At 38.7% G+C, this 17,532-nt stretch overlaps 1 protein-coding gene across 8 annotated transcripts in view; it reads right to left on the reverse strand.

Annotated features, from left to right (window-relative positions):
- Window positions 1-17,532, reverse strand: part of ERCC6L2 (ERCC excision repair 6 like 2) — a 58,988-nt gene that overhangs the window by 15,395 nt on the left and 26,061 nt on the right. For 6 of the 8 annotated variants that reach the window (XM_051642931.1, XM_051642930.1, XM_051642932.1 and 3 more), the window contains 6 exons: window positions 13,933-14,028; window positions 12,520-12,619; window positions 10,097-10,249; window positions 8,896-8,976; window positions 6,831-7,992; window positions 5,955-6,109 (listed from right to left, as the gene is read on the reverse strand). In XM_051642931.1, coding sequence (XP_051498891.1) covers window positions 5,955-6,109; window positions 6,831-7,992; window positions 8,896-8,976; window positions 10,097-10,249; window positions 12,520-12,619; window positions 13,933-14,028 — 1,747 coding nt within the window. Of the gene's footprint in view, window positions 1-5,954; window positions 6,110-6,830; window positions 7,993-8,895; window positions 8,977-10,090; window positions 10,250-12,519; window positions 12,620-13,932; window positions 14,029-17,532 lie in introns of those variants that run through there. The other 2 variants (XM_051642936.1, XM_051642937.1) reach the window with 2 other exon arrangements.

Genomic DNA, 17,532 nt, shown 5'->3' on the forward strand with positions numbered 1-17,532 from the left:
TTGAGGAAACAGACTATTTTAAATCAGGTGATGGAGGAGGTACCTCTCAAATAGATAAAGGAGCAGGCCCTTCTCAGGCAGATAGAAAAGCAGGCCCTTCTCAATCAATCAGATGACAATGATGATCTTGTACAGCCTTTTTCTCTGAAGGAAATTCACCTCATGAGAAAGGACTTCACCCATATTGATCGTGAGGGACTCCTTCCTTGGTTGCTCTGATGCTTTGATAGTGGGGCTAAAATGTACAATGTGGAAGAGAGAGAAGCCAAGCAGTTGGGATCCCTTGCCAGAGATGCTGATATTGATAGAGCACTTGGTAGTAAGATAGAACTACTACCCTGTGGGACCAACTTCTTTCAGCTGTGAGGGAGAGATACCCCCACAAGGGTGACATCAAATGGCGCCGAAGCAGAACACCCACTCTTGAGAAAACCATAGTATATTTGAGAGAAATAGCTGTGTGAGAGGTGATCTATGATAAAGATGGACTTACAAATCCTGATGACATTCTGTGCAACACACAAATCTTCTGGAGGTTTGCTCAGGCTGTACCAGCAACACATGCCCATATATTCTCCCTCATGGGATGCGCTGATGACAACACAAGACCAACTGTGTGTGAAGTGGCTTTCAGAGCACTATAGTATGGAGACAATCTCTGTTTCCCATCAGTTCCACACCTCAGCCATTGAACAAATGACAGAAAGAATAAGATGCCAAATAGATCTCCCAGTATCTCCCTAGAGACAACTGGTCATGTGTTGCAGCCATTAAGAGGAGGCAAACTGCTATGAGACAGCAGCAAGAGAGACAAGACCCACTTTGATGCCATCTGTAGTCTCTCTTGCATACTTAAGGAGGACATGAAAATATGGGACAGGAGACCCACTGATGTCCTCCAGATATGCATGCAAGAGCTACTAAACAAACAAAAGCAGGAGATGGTTCTTCCAAGAAGAAGCCTGCACCAGTCTCCACCCAGGATGGTGCTTCAACCTCAAAAGCTCAGAGGTGCCCTGCCTCTTGCCAGGAAGAGAGGGACAACCAAGTTTACCGGACTGTGTGGATTCAGTGGCCTGGCACATCAGAACCACAAAAGCTTTGGTGGACACTGGTGCATAGTGCACCCTAATGCCATTGAATCATAAAGGGACAGACTTTGTCACTATTTCTGGAGTGATGGGAGGATCTCAACAACTGACTGTTGTGGAGGCCAGTATGAGCCTCTCTGGTAAGGAGTGGCAAATGCACCCTGTAGTGACTGGCCCAGATGCTCTGTGCATCCTTGGCATAGACTATCTCCCTGACCTGAAAGGGTACTGGTGGGCCTTTGGTATAGCAGCTGTAGAGACTGAGGACACTGAACAGCTGCATACTTTGCCTGGCCTTTCAGATGACCCTTCTCTAGTGGGATTGCTGAAGGTTGAAGACCAGCACGTGCCATTTGCCACTTCAACGGTGCATAGACGACAATACCACACCAACAGAGACTCTGTGATCCCTATTCATAAGCTGATCCAGCAATTAGAGAGCCAAGGAGTGATCAGCAGGACTCATTCACCCTTCAACAGTCCTGTTTGGCCAGTGCAAAAGCCTGATGGCAAGTGGAGGCTGACAGTGGACTATCGTGGCCTGAATGAGGTTACACCACCACACAGTGCTGCTCTGCCAGATACGCTAGAACTTCAGTACAAGCTGGAGTTGAAAGAAGCCAGGTGGTGTTGCCACTACTGACATTGCTCATACCTTTTTCTCTATTCCTCTAGCACCAGAGTGCAGGCCACAGTTTGCTTTCACATGGAGGGGAGGCCAGTACTCCTGGAATTGACTGCCCCAGGGGTGGAAACACAGCTCAAAAAGTCCAGTTCAAACAGGGCCAGACATCAAAAACGTGCTCTACACCACAGCCAGATACATTTCTACCTGGAGCCTCTAGCAGAAAGCATCAGGGGAGACTCAAGGTCGACCCCAGGGATTCTGGAGCCGGAGCTACAGAGGTTCCGAGGCCAACTACACAACAACTGAGAAGGAGATACTTGCAGCATTTAAAGGAGTTAGGGCCCCTTCAGAAGTGATCAGCACCTCGGGGCACCCAGATTACCAGTGCTGAGATTCATGTTCCAGAGTAACCTTTCTCCTGTCCATCATGCCACTGATGCGACCTGGAGTCAATGGACTGCTTTAATTAGCCAGTGAGCACAAATAGGAAGGCCTGAACGTCCAGACATCGTACAAGCAATTACAAACAGGCCAGAAGGCATACACTTTGGCGTGCCCCCACAAGAAGTGGTGAGACAGGCTCAAGAAGCTCCACCATATGATCATCTGCCAGAGACTGAGAAACGATTTGCTCTTTTCACCGATGGCTCATGTCATCTTGTAGGGAACCACCAGCAGTGGAAAGCTGCTGTGTGGAGTCCTACACGACTGGTTGCACAAGCAGCTGAAGGAGAAAGTGAATCCAGTCAGTTTGCAGAGGTAAAAGCCATCCAGCTGGCTTTGGACATTGCTGAGCGAGAGGGGTGGCCAAGACTCTATCTCTACACTGACTCTTGGATGGCAGCAAATGCCTTGTGGGGTTGGCTAAAGCAGTGGCAGCAGAATAACTGGCAGCGAAAAGGTCAACCTATTTGCTTTGCTGACCTATAGAAAGACATTGCAGCTTGGATAGAGAAACTGGTGGTGAAAGTGTGTCATGTAGATACATACGTACCTTTGAGTGGAGCCACTCAGGAACATCAACACAACCAATGAGCAGATGAGGCTGCTCAAGTGTTCCAAATAGAATTAGACTGGGAACACAAGGGTGAGCTCTTTCTGGCTTGATGGGCCCACGACATTTCAGGTCATCATGACAGAGATTCAACATACAGATGGGCTCATGACTGAGCGGTGGATTTCACCATGTACCCTATTGTGCAGGTGATCCATGACTGTGAGACATGTGCTGCAATTAAGGAGGCGAAATGGCTGAAACCTCTGTGGTATGAGGGGAGGTGGTCAAAGTACAGGTATGGAGAGGCCTGGCAAATTGACTACATCACACTGCCTCAGACCCACCAGGGTAAGCACTATGTGCTTACAATGGTGGAAACAAGTAGAGGATGGTTGGAAACATATCCTGTGCCTCAGGCCACCGTCCAGAATACTATCCTGGGCCTCGAGAAGCAAATCTTACAGTATTTTAGCTGTTACTCATATTTATCTCATTTCCATTAAAAAAGCTACGGAAACTAAGGAACTTAACCTAGGATGTAAAAGCTCATGAGAATTTAACAAAGCGAAAATGTGATTAGAGTCAGTTATGAGTCAATAGCAAAAAATCAACAAAACATCCATGATCTTACAAGAGTTTCTTAGTTGATTACCTTTGCTTATTATTTATAATAGAAAATAAGCAAAAGGTAATAACATTGTTATGACTGTCATTCTAGATTCACATGCAAGCAAGAAGCAAAAAGTTTCATTTAGTCTCCAAACAAGATCTGTAGCTTTGTCTCCCAATTTACCATTAGTTTATACTTCAACTGAATACTTCGTAAGCTTTTACATGGTGTTGCATCCACTTCCCAGAGTTATTAGTAATTTCTTGAGAAACCTATTTAAACTTTATTAAGTCAGAAATGCATTATGAAAGACAGATTACAGAGCAAAACTGCAAAGCAGGAAGACAGAGTTGGCATAGGTGAACTGAACAGCACAAAGGATATTTTACTTATGTCCCACAGAGACCTATCAATGAAATGAAGAAATTTTTTTTTATCACTTCTACTTACAAATAAGACAAAATGATTAAATGAGCTTAAATGGGGACATCAGTATAATCAGGGCATTATTCAAAAGCCTTCATGATGTTATCAAATAAAGCTTCAATATAAATATGCTGTAAAACAAGTTTTAATTAAGAATGTCATCATTGATATCCAGACCAAACAAAAATTGCTATACAATATCTGAGAAACAGAACAATTATGTTAGAAAGCAACATCAGTGACAAATTTTAGTTGATACAAGCTCTGGTCTTCTTTCAATAACTATCAGGTTATAACTAACATTTCAGTATTTAATACCATATTTACCAAAAATAATAATAGCAACTTAAAACTCTTCAGCTGTATCTTTAATATTACACATAACGCTACTTCCATCTGTTGAAAAACTTTCCCATTAAACTTCACTTGAAATCAGTATTCTCTTTATAACACAGCTAGTGGCTCTGACAGTGAATGTTCTAGCTTTAAACTGCTGGCAAATAAGTGAAAAATGACCAGCAAAGACTGATGGCCAGAAGATCAATAAAGACAGTGTTTTTCACAGAACACCTTTTAAAATAAACTAATGAAGAAAGGAAAATAGTAGCAGTAACATTATAAGTAGATCATATTTCTAAGTTGTCTATAAAGCCCTGGCAGCATTTTTTTTAAGGCCAACCACAAAAAATTCAAAGCTCCACACAGAAGAATGGTCAGCCATCTAGGGATTATTTCTAGACTAGTGCCCAACATCAAAGAAACAAAGTAAAGGAAGAGGCAGCCTTCTCCATAATTACTGATGCTTTTCTTCCTACTTAAATCTCCAAGAGCACTGATAGTAGCATTGCTTCTGAGTGAAAAATAGATACCTTAGGACAACTGAGTGACAAGGTGATCAAGAGAGTAATTTGTAACAGTTTAATTTGTAACAGTTGCAGTCACACAGTCTAAATATTGAGATTCAAGTTACATGAACAATACAAATTACTCCCAGAGACTAGTTTTAAACCTATGTGGAACAACAGACACTTACTCGAAGTACTCTCTTCAGTTTTCTTTCATTTGTATTTAATTTTATTAATGTTGTCAGCCACTGCCTTTAAATAAGGACCTCTCTACAGTATTCTCGAGCCTTTCTACCCAACTTTTCTGTTAATAAGAGACATTTTAATGCAAATGTGTTAGAATTGAAAAGGCCCCACTTCTGCTGGTTGGTCTGGTTTGATCTTGCCAGTGCAAAAATTCTTTGTCATCCCTGCTAATGGCTTAATTAAACACAGTACATCAACAACACTGGAAGAAACTCTTAGCCACTGCAGGTGTTCAACACCTCAGAACAACTGAAGGCTTCTGTATACCATTTCGATAGTGACTGCTAATACGGCTGTAAAGATGAAACTGCACATTCACCAATTACTTTTTCTGTACTCTTGGTTTATCTTAAGAATCAGTCTAGGAAACAGCAAATGTTTCCTACAAGACAAACAACAAAGTATCAGATAATTTGGCTAGATTAAAACCACTATGTAACAAGAACAAAAACCTGGGAGCAGTACGGAGCAATACCTCAATTTATTCCAGATTTGTATGTATTCCAAATGTAATTAAACAAGATGCACAACAAACAAAAAAAGATAAAATGAAAATGAGTGCTCCCAGTAAACTCTTGTTTTGCATTTCATACATTAAGCAAAGACAATAATGACCATTACTTTAACCCATTATAGAAACTGCATGTGTCCACACCCAATAAACCCCCTCAAATAAATAAAATCTGCAGACTGACTTATGTTTGACTGTCTATGCTACAGCACGTATTGTGGTAACTAGATCTTTTTTAACTGAATCCAGTACAAACTGAAGTTTTTTCAAGCCTCAGATCAGAAAAACATGGAACAGAATTTGATTCTGAACAGTCAAATCCTTCATTTTACAGTTTTTCCTCAGAAAAAACCCACAGAGGGTGCTCTGCTGCTTAATTCAACTCACTCAGAACTGGTCAATCTAAAAAAATCCAACAAAACAAAACCAAAACCCAAAAGTGATTTATTGCACCTCCATTTGAGCCTCCTCCTCCCATCCTCAATAGCTTTGATCATTCCTGGTGGCCATTAACAGGAAAACAAGTTTGTTAGAGCTTTTTAAGATGAAAATTAAGTCTAAAACCAGTAAAAACAACATTTCCCAAGCATTTCTCTTTACCTTAGTACTACAGACTGCTACATTAGCAGGGAGCTGGGAAAACTGCTTCAACTCAAACACATCTCGCACTGCCCATCGGCTCAAGTGATTCTCAGCCTTGCTGGATCCAACCACATTCTGATTTGAATGAATATATGCCACTTCTTGAACACCATCTGATAAAGTAGGAGAAAGATAGAATCAAAGTTTTATTCCAAAACCCTGAAGCTAGACAGCTGCACTGAAGAAGGATATCACTATTAAAAAAAACTAACAAACAAACAAACCAACAACCCACACCTTTTACAGAAAAATTGTAAAAGTTCTTACTATTTCACTCAGCACCAAGTTTCTGAGTTCTACGAAATGGGCAACAATCATTAGACTTATTCAGATTTATCCAGGCAGTTTAAAACTGCTCCCATTTCACTGTGGGGTTTTTTCACATGGCCAAAGGAGACTTTTCAAAGCATCTATGATTTAATGTCTGCAATACTAATGCTTAAAGTTAAGTCTCTAATAGAATCAGATCTTCTGTGTGGTACTTCAAACTCCCAAATCACAAAAACAAAATTTTATTTATATATAAAAAAAACTTTACAGCCCTGTCAAGAGTTCAGGTTTTACAGCAGAAATAATTTGATTTGTGAATTCTTAATAAATCTTCCATTCTAGCATCCTTCAACAAACAGTAAGTGTTTAACAAAATATTACAGAGCAACCCACTACCTCAGAAGACAGGAAAGGAAGGCTAATAGGTAAACAGGGAGATATAGAAAGACAGTACTAAGTCATGTAGACCATTCACTAGTATCTTGTAACAAAAACAACTTCAAACCTGTCAACAATGATCAACATATTACTACTTTATTTAAAATAAAATAAATTTCTAGTTACCTAAATATCTGTCCATTGATTCAAGTTTTTGCTCTTGATGTTCAAATTCAGTTGTACTTGCAGAAGTTCTATGCACAGCATAACTGCTAGACTTCATTTGTGCAACAGAGCTACCTTGAATAGGATGAAGCATTTTAGACCCAAACTGAACTCTGCCTCTCTGTCTTTTACATTTGTACCTTTGCTTTCTGGTATGAATTTTCTCAACTGGTGAGTTATCTTCAGAGGATGAAAATTCATCTATATTCTGAGAATAACTTTCCTTCTCTTTTCTACTCGGCTTCTTTGATGGTAGCACAGATTTGGAGAAGTCACCTAGTACACTGTTACGGGAATGTCTTTCCTTCCCTTTTAGAAAGCTGAAAGTTCTTAACTTTGTTGATTCAGAATTGTAGGAAATTTCAATATCATCTGACTCATCACTTACATCGTTTGTCCCTTTTAAATCTCTTCTGCTGTTCTTGATGTCTCCAAAAGACGTAAATTTTCTGAAATTTGACTTAGTAGTATGCAATTGAAGTGGCCTACTGCCTTCCTTAAATAGCAGCCCATCTTTTTGTTTTGGTAACTCCTCACAATTTTCATATGCTGAACTGTAAATTTCAACTTTTTTAGTAAGCATTGGTTGCTGGTATGTTGGAACTTGGGTAGGAAAGATAACATCATTCTCTTCAGAACTCCAGTCTGTTTCAATGACTACATCACTTTGCTTTGAAATGTATTGATCCTTGCTTTCTCTGTCCCCTTCCTCCTCTGAGCTGGATAAAACAAGCCCGTCTGTACTACACATATCCTGTTCATCACTTCCAGCTCTCTCATGCTCCAAAATATGCGCATGGCTTTGATGTTTCTGGAAGTCACCATGCTTGCTACTTCGATTTCTTCTTACAGTATGACCATCAGAATTTGACTTACGAGAGTTGTAATTATTATATTCTTTGGTGGTTTCAATTTCTCTCTGCAACAACTTAGAGAATCCACACTGCATTAAGGAAAGCTGTCCCTGTGTTACCATTAAATTATTTGCATTTCTAGGCTTCCTTCTGCCCCATTTTCTCATGGAGGTCTCCAAAGTATCATCACTGAAGTAATCAGAAAAATCCATTTCTTCTCTCTTTACTTGTTCAGGATCTCCATCTTCTTTACAGTCCAGTTGCTCACACTAAAAATAACAGTAATTTACAGCAAAGGCATTTAAAACATAAGTAATATATGGAACATACCTAATTCCAAAGCAGTATGAAAAAAGGGGGTTTTCAGTATGTTAAGAAATAAAAAAAGATACAAAAAAGCATTCCAATACACAAACAGAAAGTAAATACAAAACAAATCAAAGAAAAATTGGACGGAAGTATTTGGCAGAACAATTTTTTTAGCAGAACCATTAAAATAACCAAAAAATATGCTGCACACTGCTAAAACAACCTGTCTTCACAACCTACACTCATTTTTGTAGCTTACACTCATCTCGCAATTTAATCTTTCAAAGGAGTTTGAAAAGTGACTTCAAACATTAATAGCATGTAATGACATTCGTAAAAAAATCTCCATGCAGTTGCCAGCCTCCTGGTATATGGTGGCTAACACAATTTAAAAGAGCTATGAGTTCTTAACATTGTGCTCTTAAAATCAATTGAGGCCTACTTTAATAAAACAAAAATTACTTCCAGGCCACATTAAAGTATTTTGAAGTTGCAGAAGTCCAGAATAAAAATCCAAAGCTGCTTACTACTGAGATAAGAAACATGACAATACATAAATGCAAAGTCAGAAGGGTAAATACTAAACTTTTACACACAAAAAGAAGTTGCAAAATCAACATATTATTCCTAATATCCAAAAGACAAACTAAAGAAGTTATTGTTCATCATGGAATCCACTGTGATATCATGACAATACAATGTGACATTATGAACAATGTTTTGGCATACTGATTTAAATTAATACTGACTTTTACCCACAGATATCTCCAGAAAGCATAAGTGACAGCAGTTCATTTTCAGTACCATTCAGTGTTATCTAATCTAACAATATTTTCACACTCTGAGGCAAAAAGACACCTCACCTTTTCTGATCTGCATGGAGGAGTCTCTTCCTTTAGCCATGTAGTTGCTGTCATGACCCCTGCTTCTACTTGCCCTTCCCTCTAAAAAAAAAGAAAAATCAAGGATGAACAGAACAAAAACTGTATCTGTTCAAGTTAACAATGGCAAGAAGGACAGAAAAAAATAGTTTATTTTTTTCTACAGAGATATAAGCATGAGAAGTACAATCTGTGAAGTCCAGAATAAGACTTATATTTTGGCACTTACTGTTCTTTGATCTAACCTATAACCTGCAAGAAAAGTAGCATACAGCATAAAGTGGAGTGACCTCATAAAGACAATGTTTTAATTTTTTACTTTTTACCAAAGCAGAATACCTGCTACAATGTTGACATTACATACCGTGTTTTAAATTTTATTTAATTTAAATAATTTTTTAGTGTAATACCCCAAAGCACACAATCTTATACCACATTAGTCTTTGGCCATGCTGCCTTTATACCTCTGTATCATGTTCCCCAGTCTCTTCCTACATAGGCAAAATAACAAACTAAACAGACAACAGAAAGAAATCTAAAATAAAATGGCAATAAATTTCAAAATGCAAGCTAGCTGCAGCAAATATGCTAAATAGAAAAAGATACAATACTGCACATACTTAAAAACAGTGTGCACTATATGGTATGGATTTGTGCCAACAGTCTTTTTTAGAATTACTAAGAAATTAATCTTAAAATATGAAGCTTCCATTATTTATTTCCACCTTGTAACATTTTAAAATCTAGCATCTGACATCTTAAAATGTTCTACTCAAAGGTTACTATGCAAGTAAAAATTTTTTTACAAGCAGTATTCTGGCTTAAAAGGTCACTCTGATGTACTAACGAATAAAAGCTATCTGTGTACAAAGTTGACAATATGTGAAAGTATCACAGAAATAAGCTACAGCATTTTTTTATTAGGAAAAGAAGTATATTAGCAAACATTTTGAAATTTAGTCCAAACTTTTTCCAGTTTTTGTTTGATTTCAGGAAATTTATCCAGTCTACATCAGAACAAGAAATTAGCATGCTTATTTAATTTAAGGTACTGCATAGTCAGGTACTTTTAAAGTTTCTTTGGTTTATAAAGTATTTTCCTGTAATTTTGAATGGAAACGCCTCATGAGGGAAGGAAAAATGTAAAACTAATATCCAGAAGGAAAAGGATAGGACTTCACACCTCCAGGATGTCTTTGGTAAGACAGGATCCATGAGTCCTAAGTTTGAAAAGGTTATGGATCCCAAAAAGCTCTCCTTGATGTTCCTTGGATCCTTGTACTGCTTCGAAATACCGCTTGGCATTTTCACTTCCAACCACTGCACAGTGAAGTTGCTAAAAAAGAACATAAGAGATTTCAGAAATGTTTGCTCCAACATGCCAGAACTTCCTGCCATCTACATTATATACACAGCCTTAGTTTGAGCAGACAGAAATTGCTAAGGGAGAATAATTTGTTTTAATTTCCCTGGCAGATCACACACCCACTATAGAAACCACTGACACTCCTCTATATCTTTACTGTTCATCTTTTCTCTACACAAAATTCTCACTATTTTTTCATAGGCTTTTGCATCATATGTTTACTTGGTAAGGACTAAGTAAAAGCCACAAGATCACTCCTATTGATCTCTGAGTATTTTAATTATCATGCACTCTTGCTAAGTACATCAAACAGAAGTGACTTAAAAGTATTTGAGGTAAAAAGGAAAGACAACTTAATAGTTTATCAGGCAGAATTAAAACATTTTTGAAGACAGGCAGGTTTAGAGATATTCCAGAGATTGCAAATTTCCATGTTTCCATAATGGGTATATTTGATTTCCAGTGGAATTATGTCAAAACCATGGTTTTATGATACCGAACCTGTAATATTTTTGTAACTGTCTCTAAGCAGTTGGTAGTTCTTCAGTTCTACCCCCTTCTAGTTCTGGCACTGAACAGGAATTTTCCTAGACAGCACATCTCTTCAATTACATAAGCCAGTAAATACACAGTTACATTCTAGCTTAACTTCATATAAGCATAATTTACTCTTTCCTGAATTATGCATGGCATTTACAATAGTACACTTCAGGACACATATATATCTTATTCAGGTTTCTGTTATGTTAGATTTTATCTATCTATCTATCTATCTATCTATCTATCTATCTATATCTTCAGTCACATCCGGATAGGTCATATAAACACATATAAAAAAGTCAGTAATTTTACAATCAAATGGAACCCTCAGTAAGAACACATTAAACATGATAAAGTATTTTCACAATAATTAATTTCATGAAAAAGATGGATGACCCTGAGCTCACTTGATAGCATCACTTGTATAGTTCAAAAGGCACACGTCCACATATGCTCATGGTTTCTGAATTTTCAATAGCAGATAAAGACATTTTCTTCACAATTTACTGAAGATTTCCTAGCTGTGCTCAATTATTAATAGCAGGGAATGCAATCCATGTGCAGACTAAAAAAATACAAACAACAACTTACAATTACTCTGTTTATTGCTTCTTATTCAACTCGAAAAACACAAGTCCGCTTGAAAAAAAACCACTCAAACAAAAACCAAGAACAAAATCAAGAGCCTTTCAAGAAGTTTTATATCTGCCTTTTGGAAATCCAAACAGACAGGTCTTCTTTCCATATGAGACCACCAACTCCAAAGACCTCTGTGATGCAATACTCTCCTGATTTTAGTGAATGCAGTCAGTTGTAATTTGCTATTGATAACTTTGTTAGCCTTTCAGAGACTTCTCCTACTGACCCTTGCTGTTGAATTGAATCCTTGGAAATACTTTATACATGCGAAACTCTGGAATAGGGTGCTCTTTAAGCTTTTCCATGAATGTGGATATTAAGAATAAATCAAGTAGATTATTTGCAATGAAGACTCCTATTTCAAAAAATGCTTTTTAAAAGAAAAAGCTACCTGACTTCAACTGCTGCAGATACTAAAACTTTTGCAGATATCATAGAATCATAGAATCATTTAGGCTGCAAGTGACCTTCAAGGTTATCTAGTTCCAGTTCTCCTGCATAAGCATGAACATTTCCCTCTAGAGCATACCGCTCAAAGCTCCATCCAACCCGGCCATGAACATCTCCAGAGATGGGGCTTCATGTGGCTTCCACAACTTTCCTGTGCAACCTACATCAGTGTCTCACCACTGTCACAGTCAAGAATTTCTTCCTAATGTCTTACCTAAATTTACCCTCTTTCAGCTTAAAAGCATCCCTCCTTGTCCTATCACTACATGCTCTTGTAAAAAGTCCCTCTCCAGCTTTCTTGTAGGCTGCTATATACATTCCAGCTGGAAGGTAGCTGTATGTGTTTTACAAGTTTTTAAATAAAACAGTTCTAGTCTCTGTATAACTTCATAAATGTATATTTTATAATTAAAGTTACAAAAGTTACAGAAAATCTTTAAAACAATTTTTTGTTCATTGACAATCACTAAATAACGTACCACTGCTTCACAAGTCAAAGTAACAGCATATACCATAAAATCGAGCTGAGCTACAATTTTGTTATTAGTTTAGCTTTCAGTCTTCAAAACAGCTACGAAGATCTCCCAATTGAAATAGTTTGTGAACTTCACCTGTTTATAAACTTGTCGCAAGTACATCATCTCTTCCACAGTTCCCAAGGATATCAATCTAAACACTTTAACATCCTTGTGCTGGCCAATCCTATAAGCTCTGCAAAGACAGTGGCATATTAAAAAACATATATTATCAATGAATAAACAAAATAAAGGTCTTTGAGGTAGTAAAAAAAAATATTAAAAGCATTCCAATAAACAAGGAGTACTCTAAATCATTTATGAGTTGTTCGTTTTTGCTTTAGTTTGTTTGGTTTGGTTTTGCTTGTGTTTTTTTCACTTTTCTAAGTTTTCCTTATTATTTCATTCAATTTTTCTTTACCCTTAGTTTTCCAGTTGAAAAAGTGTTTGCCTCAATTTTTATCACAAGGCCTGTCACTCATCTCTTTTGAAAACAAATCTTCCACTGTGTTTCCTCAGGTTGTGGGTTTTTTTCCCCTCTGTCTCCACCTGCTCTTGCACAAGATATTCTCCTATTTGCATTACAGAGGAGTCAGATGATGGGTTAGCTAAGGCAGCCTTTTCTTTACAAAGCACTTTGCAATGTAATAAAAACAGCTATTGAACAGGGTTCTACCTGAATGGCAAATCCTGAGACTTCTAATAGATTACATTCTGAAAATTCAAGAGACACTGAACCAATTTATAGAAATGGGGTCATACATGAATTCTTTAAAGACAGTTCCTTTCAACAAAACACATTTCTGATACACATATTTCTCCAGAACAGGTGCACATGAACATCTGAGAAGTCAAAAAAATCCTTAAAACTAAATTGCAGAATTGGATGGGAAAACAGAAACAAGTTTATTTCTGCTCATATAGAAATACAAAAATCTACTCAAAGACTTCCAATGCTCTTCAGCTGTTCAAAAGTCTGTCCTGATTCCTAGAGAAGCATCCGATGATCAGGAAGCCTTGAAAGAAAAATTTCAGATTCCTTGAAGTCCTCCAATCGCATAATACCAGAGATAGACACAAGTGCTGAAAAGATGCTGATCTCCACAAGGGTGAAGCAGCAATGAACATAAATGTTTTTCTTCAAAGATTCTGGAATTCAAAACATCACTTGAACTAGGGTCAATTACAACAGACTCTGGTCTGACAAACACAGGAAAAATGTCACTCAGCTACACACACACTGATCTACTCATCACAAGAAGTAACTATGCCTCTTTTTTTTTATGAGCTCACTACCATAGTGCCACAAAAATAAAATGGGAAGTAAGTAAAATTCAGAGTGAAAACAAGAACATCAAAGCTAACAAAGAATTTAGCTGCACATTTCTTACTGTCTCGTGGACGAGTCAGACCATGTAAAAAATTTCTTCCCTTAGGAAAGCTGAACATTACAGAACCAAAGCAGAGTACAGGACAAGAAGATTCGAGTTCTCTGTTTTGCGAGTGTACCTGTCAATAGCTTGAAGATCATTTGCAGGGTTCCATGTAGGATCAAACAGTATAACAACATTGGCACCAACAAAATTGAGACCCAGTCCACCAGCCCTAAAGAAATAAAAATGAAAAAACAGAACTATTTGACAGTAAGAACAAGACAGTAAGAAAAACAGAAGAGGTTTGTTTTTTTTCAGTGTATTAGATCCACATCAGCATACTCTTTCCCAATTAAAAAAAAAAAGAAAATAGAGATACTGAATATAGTGGGGTACTGCTTTTTGCTACTGTTGTGTTAATAAGCACTAAATACTTAAATAACCACTGCTGTAAAATGCAGCCATATCTCCTAAGTAGCAAGGTGATTATAAACAGTATGACTAGGTGAGACAAAACCAACTGCCGCCACCTTACTTAGTAAAAGTCTCTGATTACTACTTCACATCCATCGAGTCCTACACGGGCCAGCACCCCGAATGACTATATTGAAACTCATAACCACTCTTATGCCAGTTAACAGAAGCATAAGAGCTATAATTTAAATAAAAGGTCTGCATTACATTTTACTTCCTCTAATTCCAAAACATCTTGACAATAATGCTATGCAGCTTCCACTAAAATGGTCATGGTCTGGGGTAAGACACATCCATAAGAATTTACAACTGTCTTAAATATATTTGTACACTATGTAAGTCAACTGTTAAAAAGAGAGTTGATTACATAGCTGCTTACCAGCAACATTCATACCCGTCATTACAAGGAAAAAAAAGTCACTGTAAGAAAATTGTCTCCTGTGGGAATAAGCAGTCACAGAAGTACCACTTATATTGTCTTAAACAGCTGTACTGTGTTTTTGGGAAAAGCCTGCAAGACTGCAAAGATTTCAAGCATACACTTAACCTCAAGTACCTAACTCATGCCCCTGCTGAATCTAATAAAACTACTCAGTTACTTGGAGTTTGGCATACACATAAGTGGATGATTGGATAGGAACAGAAGTGAGGAAAATAAGACTTCTCGTTCAGCTGCAAAACAAGCAAACATTATTTACAACTGTCTCAACCAATATTCCAAGGAGACAAGACAGGTTCCTACACAAGCACATGATGAATACTATTATTAACTATGCAAACAATTCTTTACATTGACAGCACTAATTTCAAGAGTGTTCTTTTTTCTGAACACAGTACCACAAAATTGAAAAAGTCAATGCCATTTAATTCACCAAGCATCTGGTTTTAAAACACTAACTTATATCCTGCTTGTTTAAAGCAGTATGAAAGGTAGTTTCCAGGGATGTGAATAAATGGAGACAGAAACCAGAAGCTTATGGAGCCCCAGCATCTCTTGGTCTTCATGGAATCCTTGTTAATGTAAATACAGCTATGGCTTCTTCCAGGTATGGTGTAGTGTTGGGCTAGTTAAACCTGGAAAGGGAGAGGATGTGGGAACGGAGACTTCCAGAGGATGAGCACTCTTAAAGTTTGAAATACTGAATACAAATATCTGTATTTTTCAAAATAACTTGCTGTATTTTGGAATGTTGGTAATTTCTTTTTACTGAGGACAGAATTTAGCCTCTCGTCTTACCAAACCAACCCTGCAATCAGAATGAAATATAAGTCAACATTTTTTTTCAAAAGCTTTCTCATAAAAAACGCATTATTTGGAACTGAAATATGAATTAAACCTCACTGCTGACTTAGAGTCAGCAAAACAGGCTACGCAAAATTAACTAAACAGGGTACTTAACTTTATAAAGATTTTACCTTTCAATATTTTCACAAAAAAAAATCAGATACTTCAAAACAGAAAAAGAATGCCTCCTGTATCTTCATGGACAGAACGAACACAGTCATTTGCGCATTGTAAAGAATATTTTCCATTTCAAATATCATTTTAACCAGAGATTGAAGTCATTATTGCAAGATGGTCTGTGCAAATTAGTAAAATGCAGCTCAAATGAAGAGCCCTGTATGAAATGCCTCATAACAGTTCTGTTACAAACAACACTGTTCAAAATTTGAATTTACTTGAAGCTGCTGTGTTACATGAATGGCTTATTTTTATATGCTGTCACTGACAACTTAATACTCCGTTGTTCAGATGTTACAAAACAGTATCACACTAAGAACATTTCCATGAAAGCTATGTAGTTCTGTTTACTGAGGTTAAGTTTTTGACCCGTAATCCAGGAAGAAATAGTTAGGGACCTGCTGTGCCACTTAGATCCCAACAAGCCCATAGGTCCAGAAGGGATTCATCCCAGGGTGCTGAGGAAGCTGGCAGAAGAACTGACTAAGCTGCTCCCTATCACTGATCACTGGTCCTGGCTGACTAGGGAGGTCCCAAATGACTGGAGATTGGCCAATATGACCCCACCCACAACAAGGGCTGGAAAGAGGATCTGGGAAACTATAGGCCTGTCAGCCTGACCTCGGTGCCTGCCAGGATTATGGAACAGATCATCCTGAGTGCCATCAAGTGGCATGTAGAAGACAGTCAGGGGATCAGGTCCAGCCAACATGGGTTTAAGAAAGGAAGGTCCTGCCTGACCAATCTCATCTCCTTCTATGACTGGGTGACCTCCCCAGTGGATATGGGGAAGGCTGTGGATGTGGTCTACCTGAACTTCAGCAAGGCCTTTGACAGAGTCTCCTACAGCATCCTCCTGGAGAAGCTAGCAATCCATGGCTTGGACAGGAGCACCTTTAGCTGCGTCAGAAACTGGCTGGATGACCAGACCCAGAGACTGATGGTGAATGAAGCTCCATCCAGTTGGTGTCTGGTGACCAGCAGTGTCCCCCAGGGATCAGTGCTGGGCCCAGTCCTATTCAACGTATTAATTGACGACCTGATGTGGGGATTGAGTCCATCCTCAGTAAGTTCACAGATGACACCAAGTTAGGGGGGAGTGTCAATCTGCCAGAGGGGAGGAAGAATGTGCAGCAGGACCTGGACAGGCTGGGTTGATGGGCCAAGGCCAATAGTATGAAATTCAACAAGACCAAGTGCAGGGTCCTGTACTTTGGCCACAACAACCCCAGGCAGCACTACAGACTGGGGGAAGAGTAGCTGGAAAGCAGCCCAGCAGGGAGGGACCTGGGAGTACTGGTTGACAACTGGTTGAACATGAGCCAGCAGTGTGCCCAGGTGGCCTGGAAGGCCAATGGCATCCTGGCTTGTGTCAGGAATAGCGTGGCCAGCAGGAGTAGGGATGTGATTCTCCCCCTGTACACAGCACTGGTGAGGCCTCACTTCGAGTACTGTGTCCAATTCTGGGCCCCTCAGTTCAAGAAGGATATTGAGGTGCTGGAGCAGGTCCAGAGGAGAGCAACAAGGCTGATGAAGGGACTAGAGGGGAAGTCTTACAGGGATAGGCTGAGGGAGCTGGGATTGCTTAGCCTAGAGGAGTCTGAGGCGGGATCTTATCACTCTCTACAACTACCTGAAGTGAGGCTGTAGTCAGGTGGGGGCTAGGCTCTTCTTCCAGGCAACTAGCAACAAGACAAGAGGGCATTGCCTCAAGCTGCTCCAGGGGAGGTTTAGGTTGGACATTAGGAAGCACTTCCTCATGGTGAGGGTGATTAGACATTGGAATGGACTTCTCAGGGA

Source organism: Apus apus, chromosome Z (assembly GCF_020740795.1).
Source record: "Apus apus isolate bApuApu2 chromosome Z, bApuApu2.pri.cur, whole genome shotgun sequence".
Taxonomy (NCBI): Eukaryota; Metazoa; Chordata; class Aves; order Apodiformes; family Apodidae; genus Apus; species Apus apus.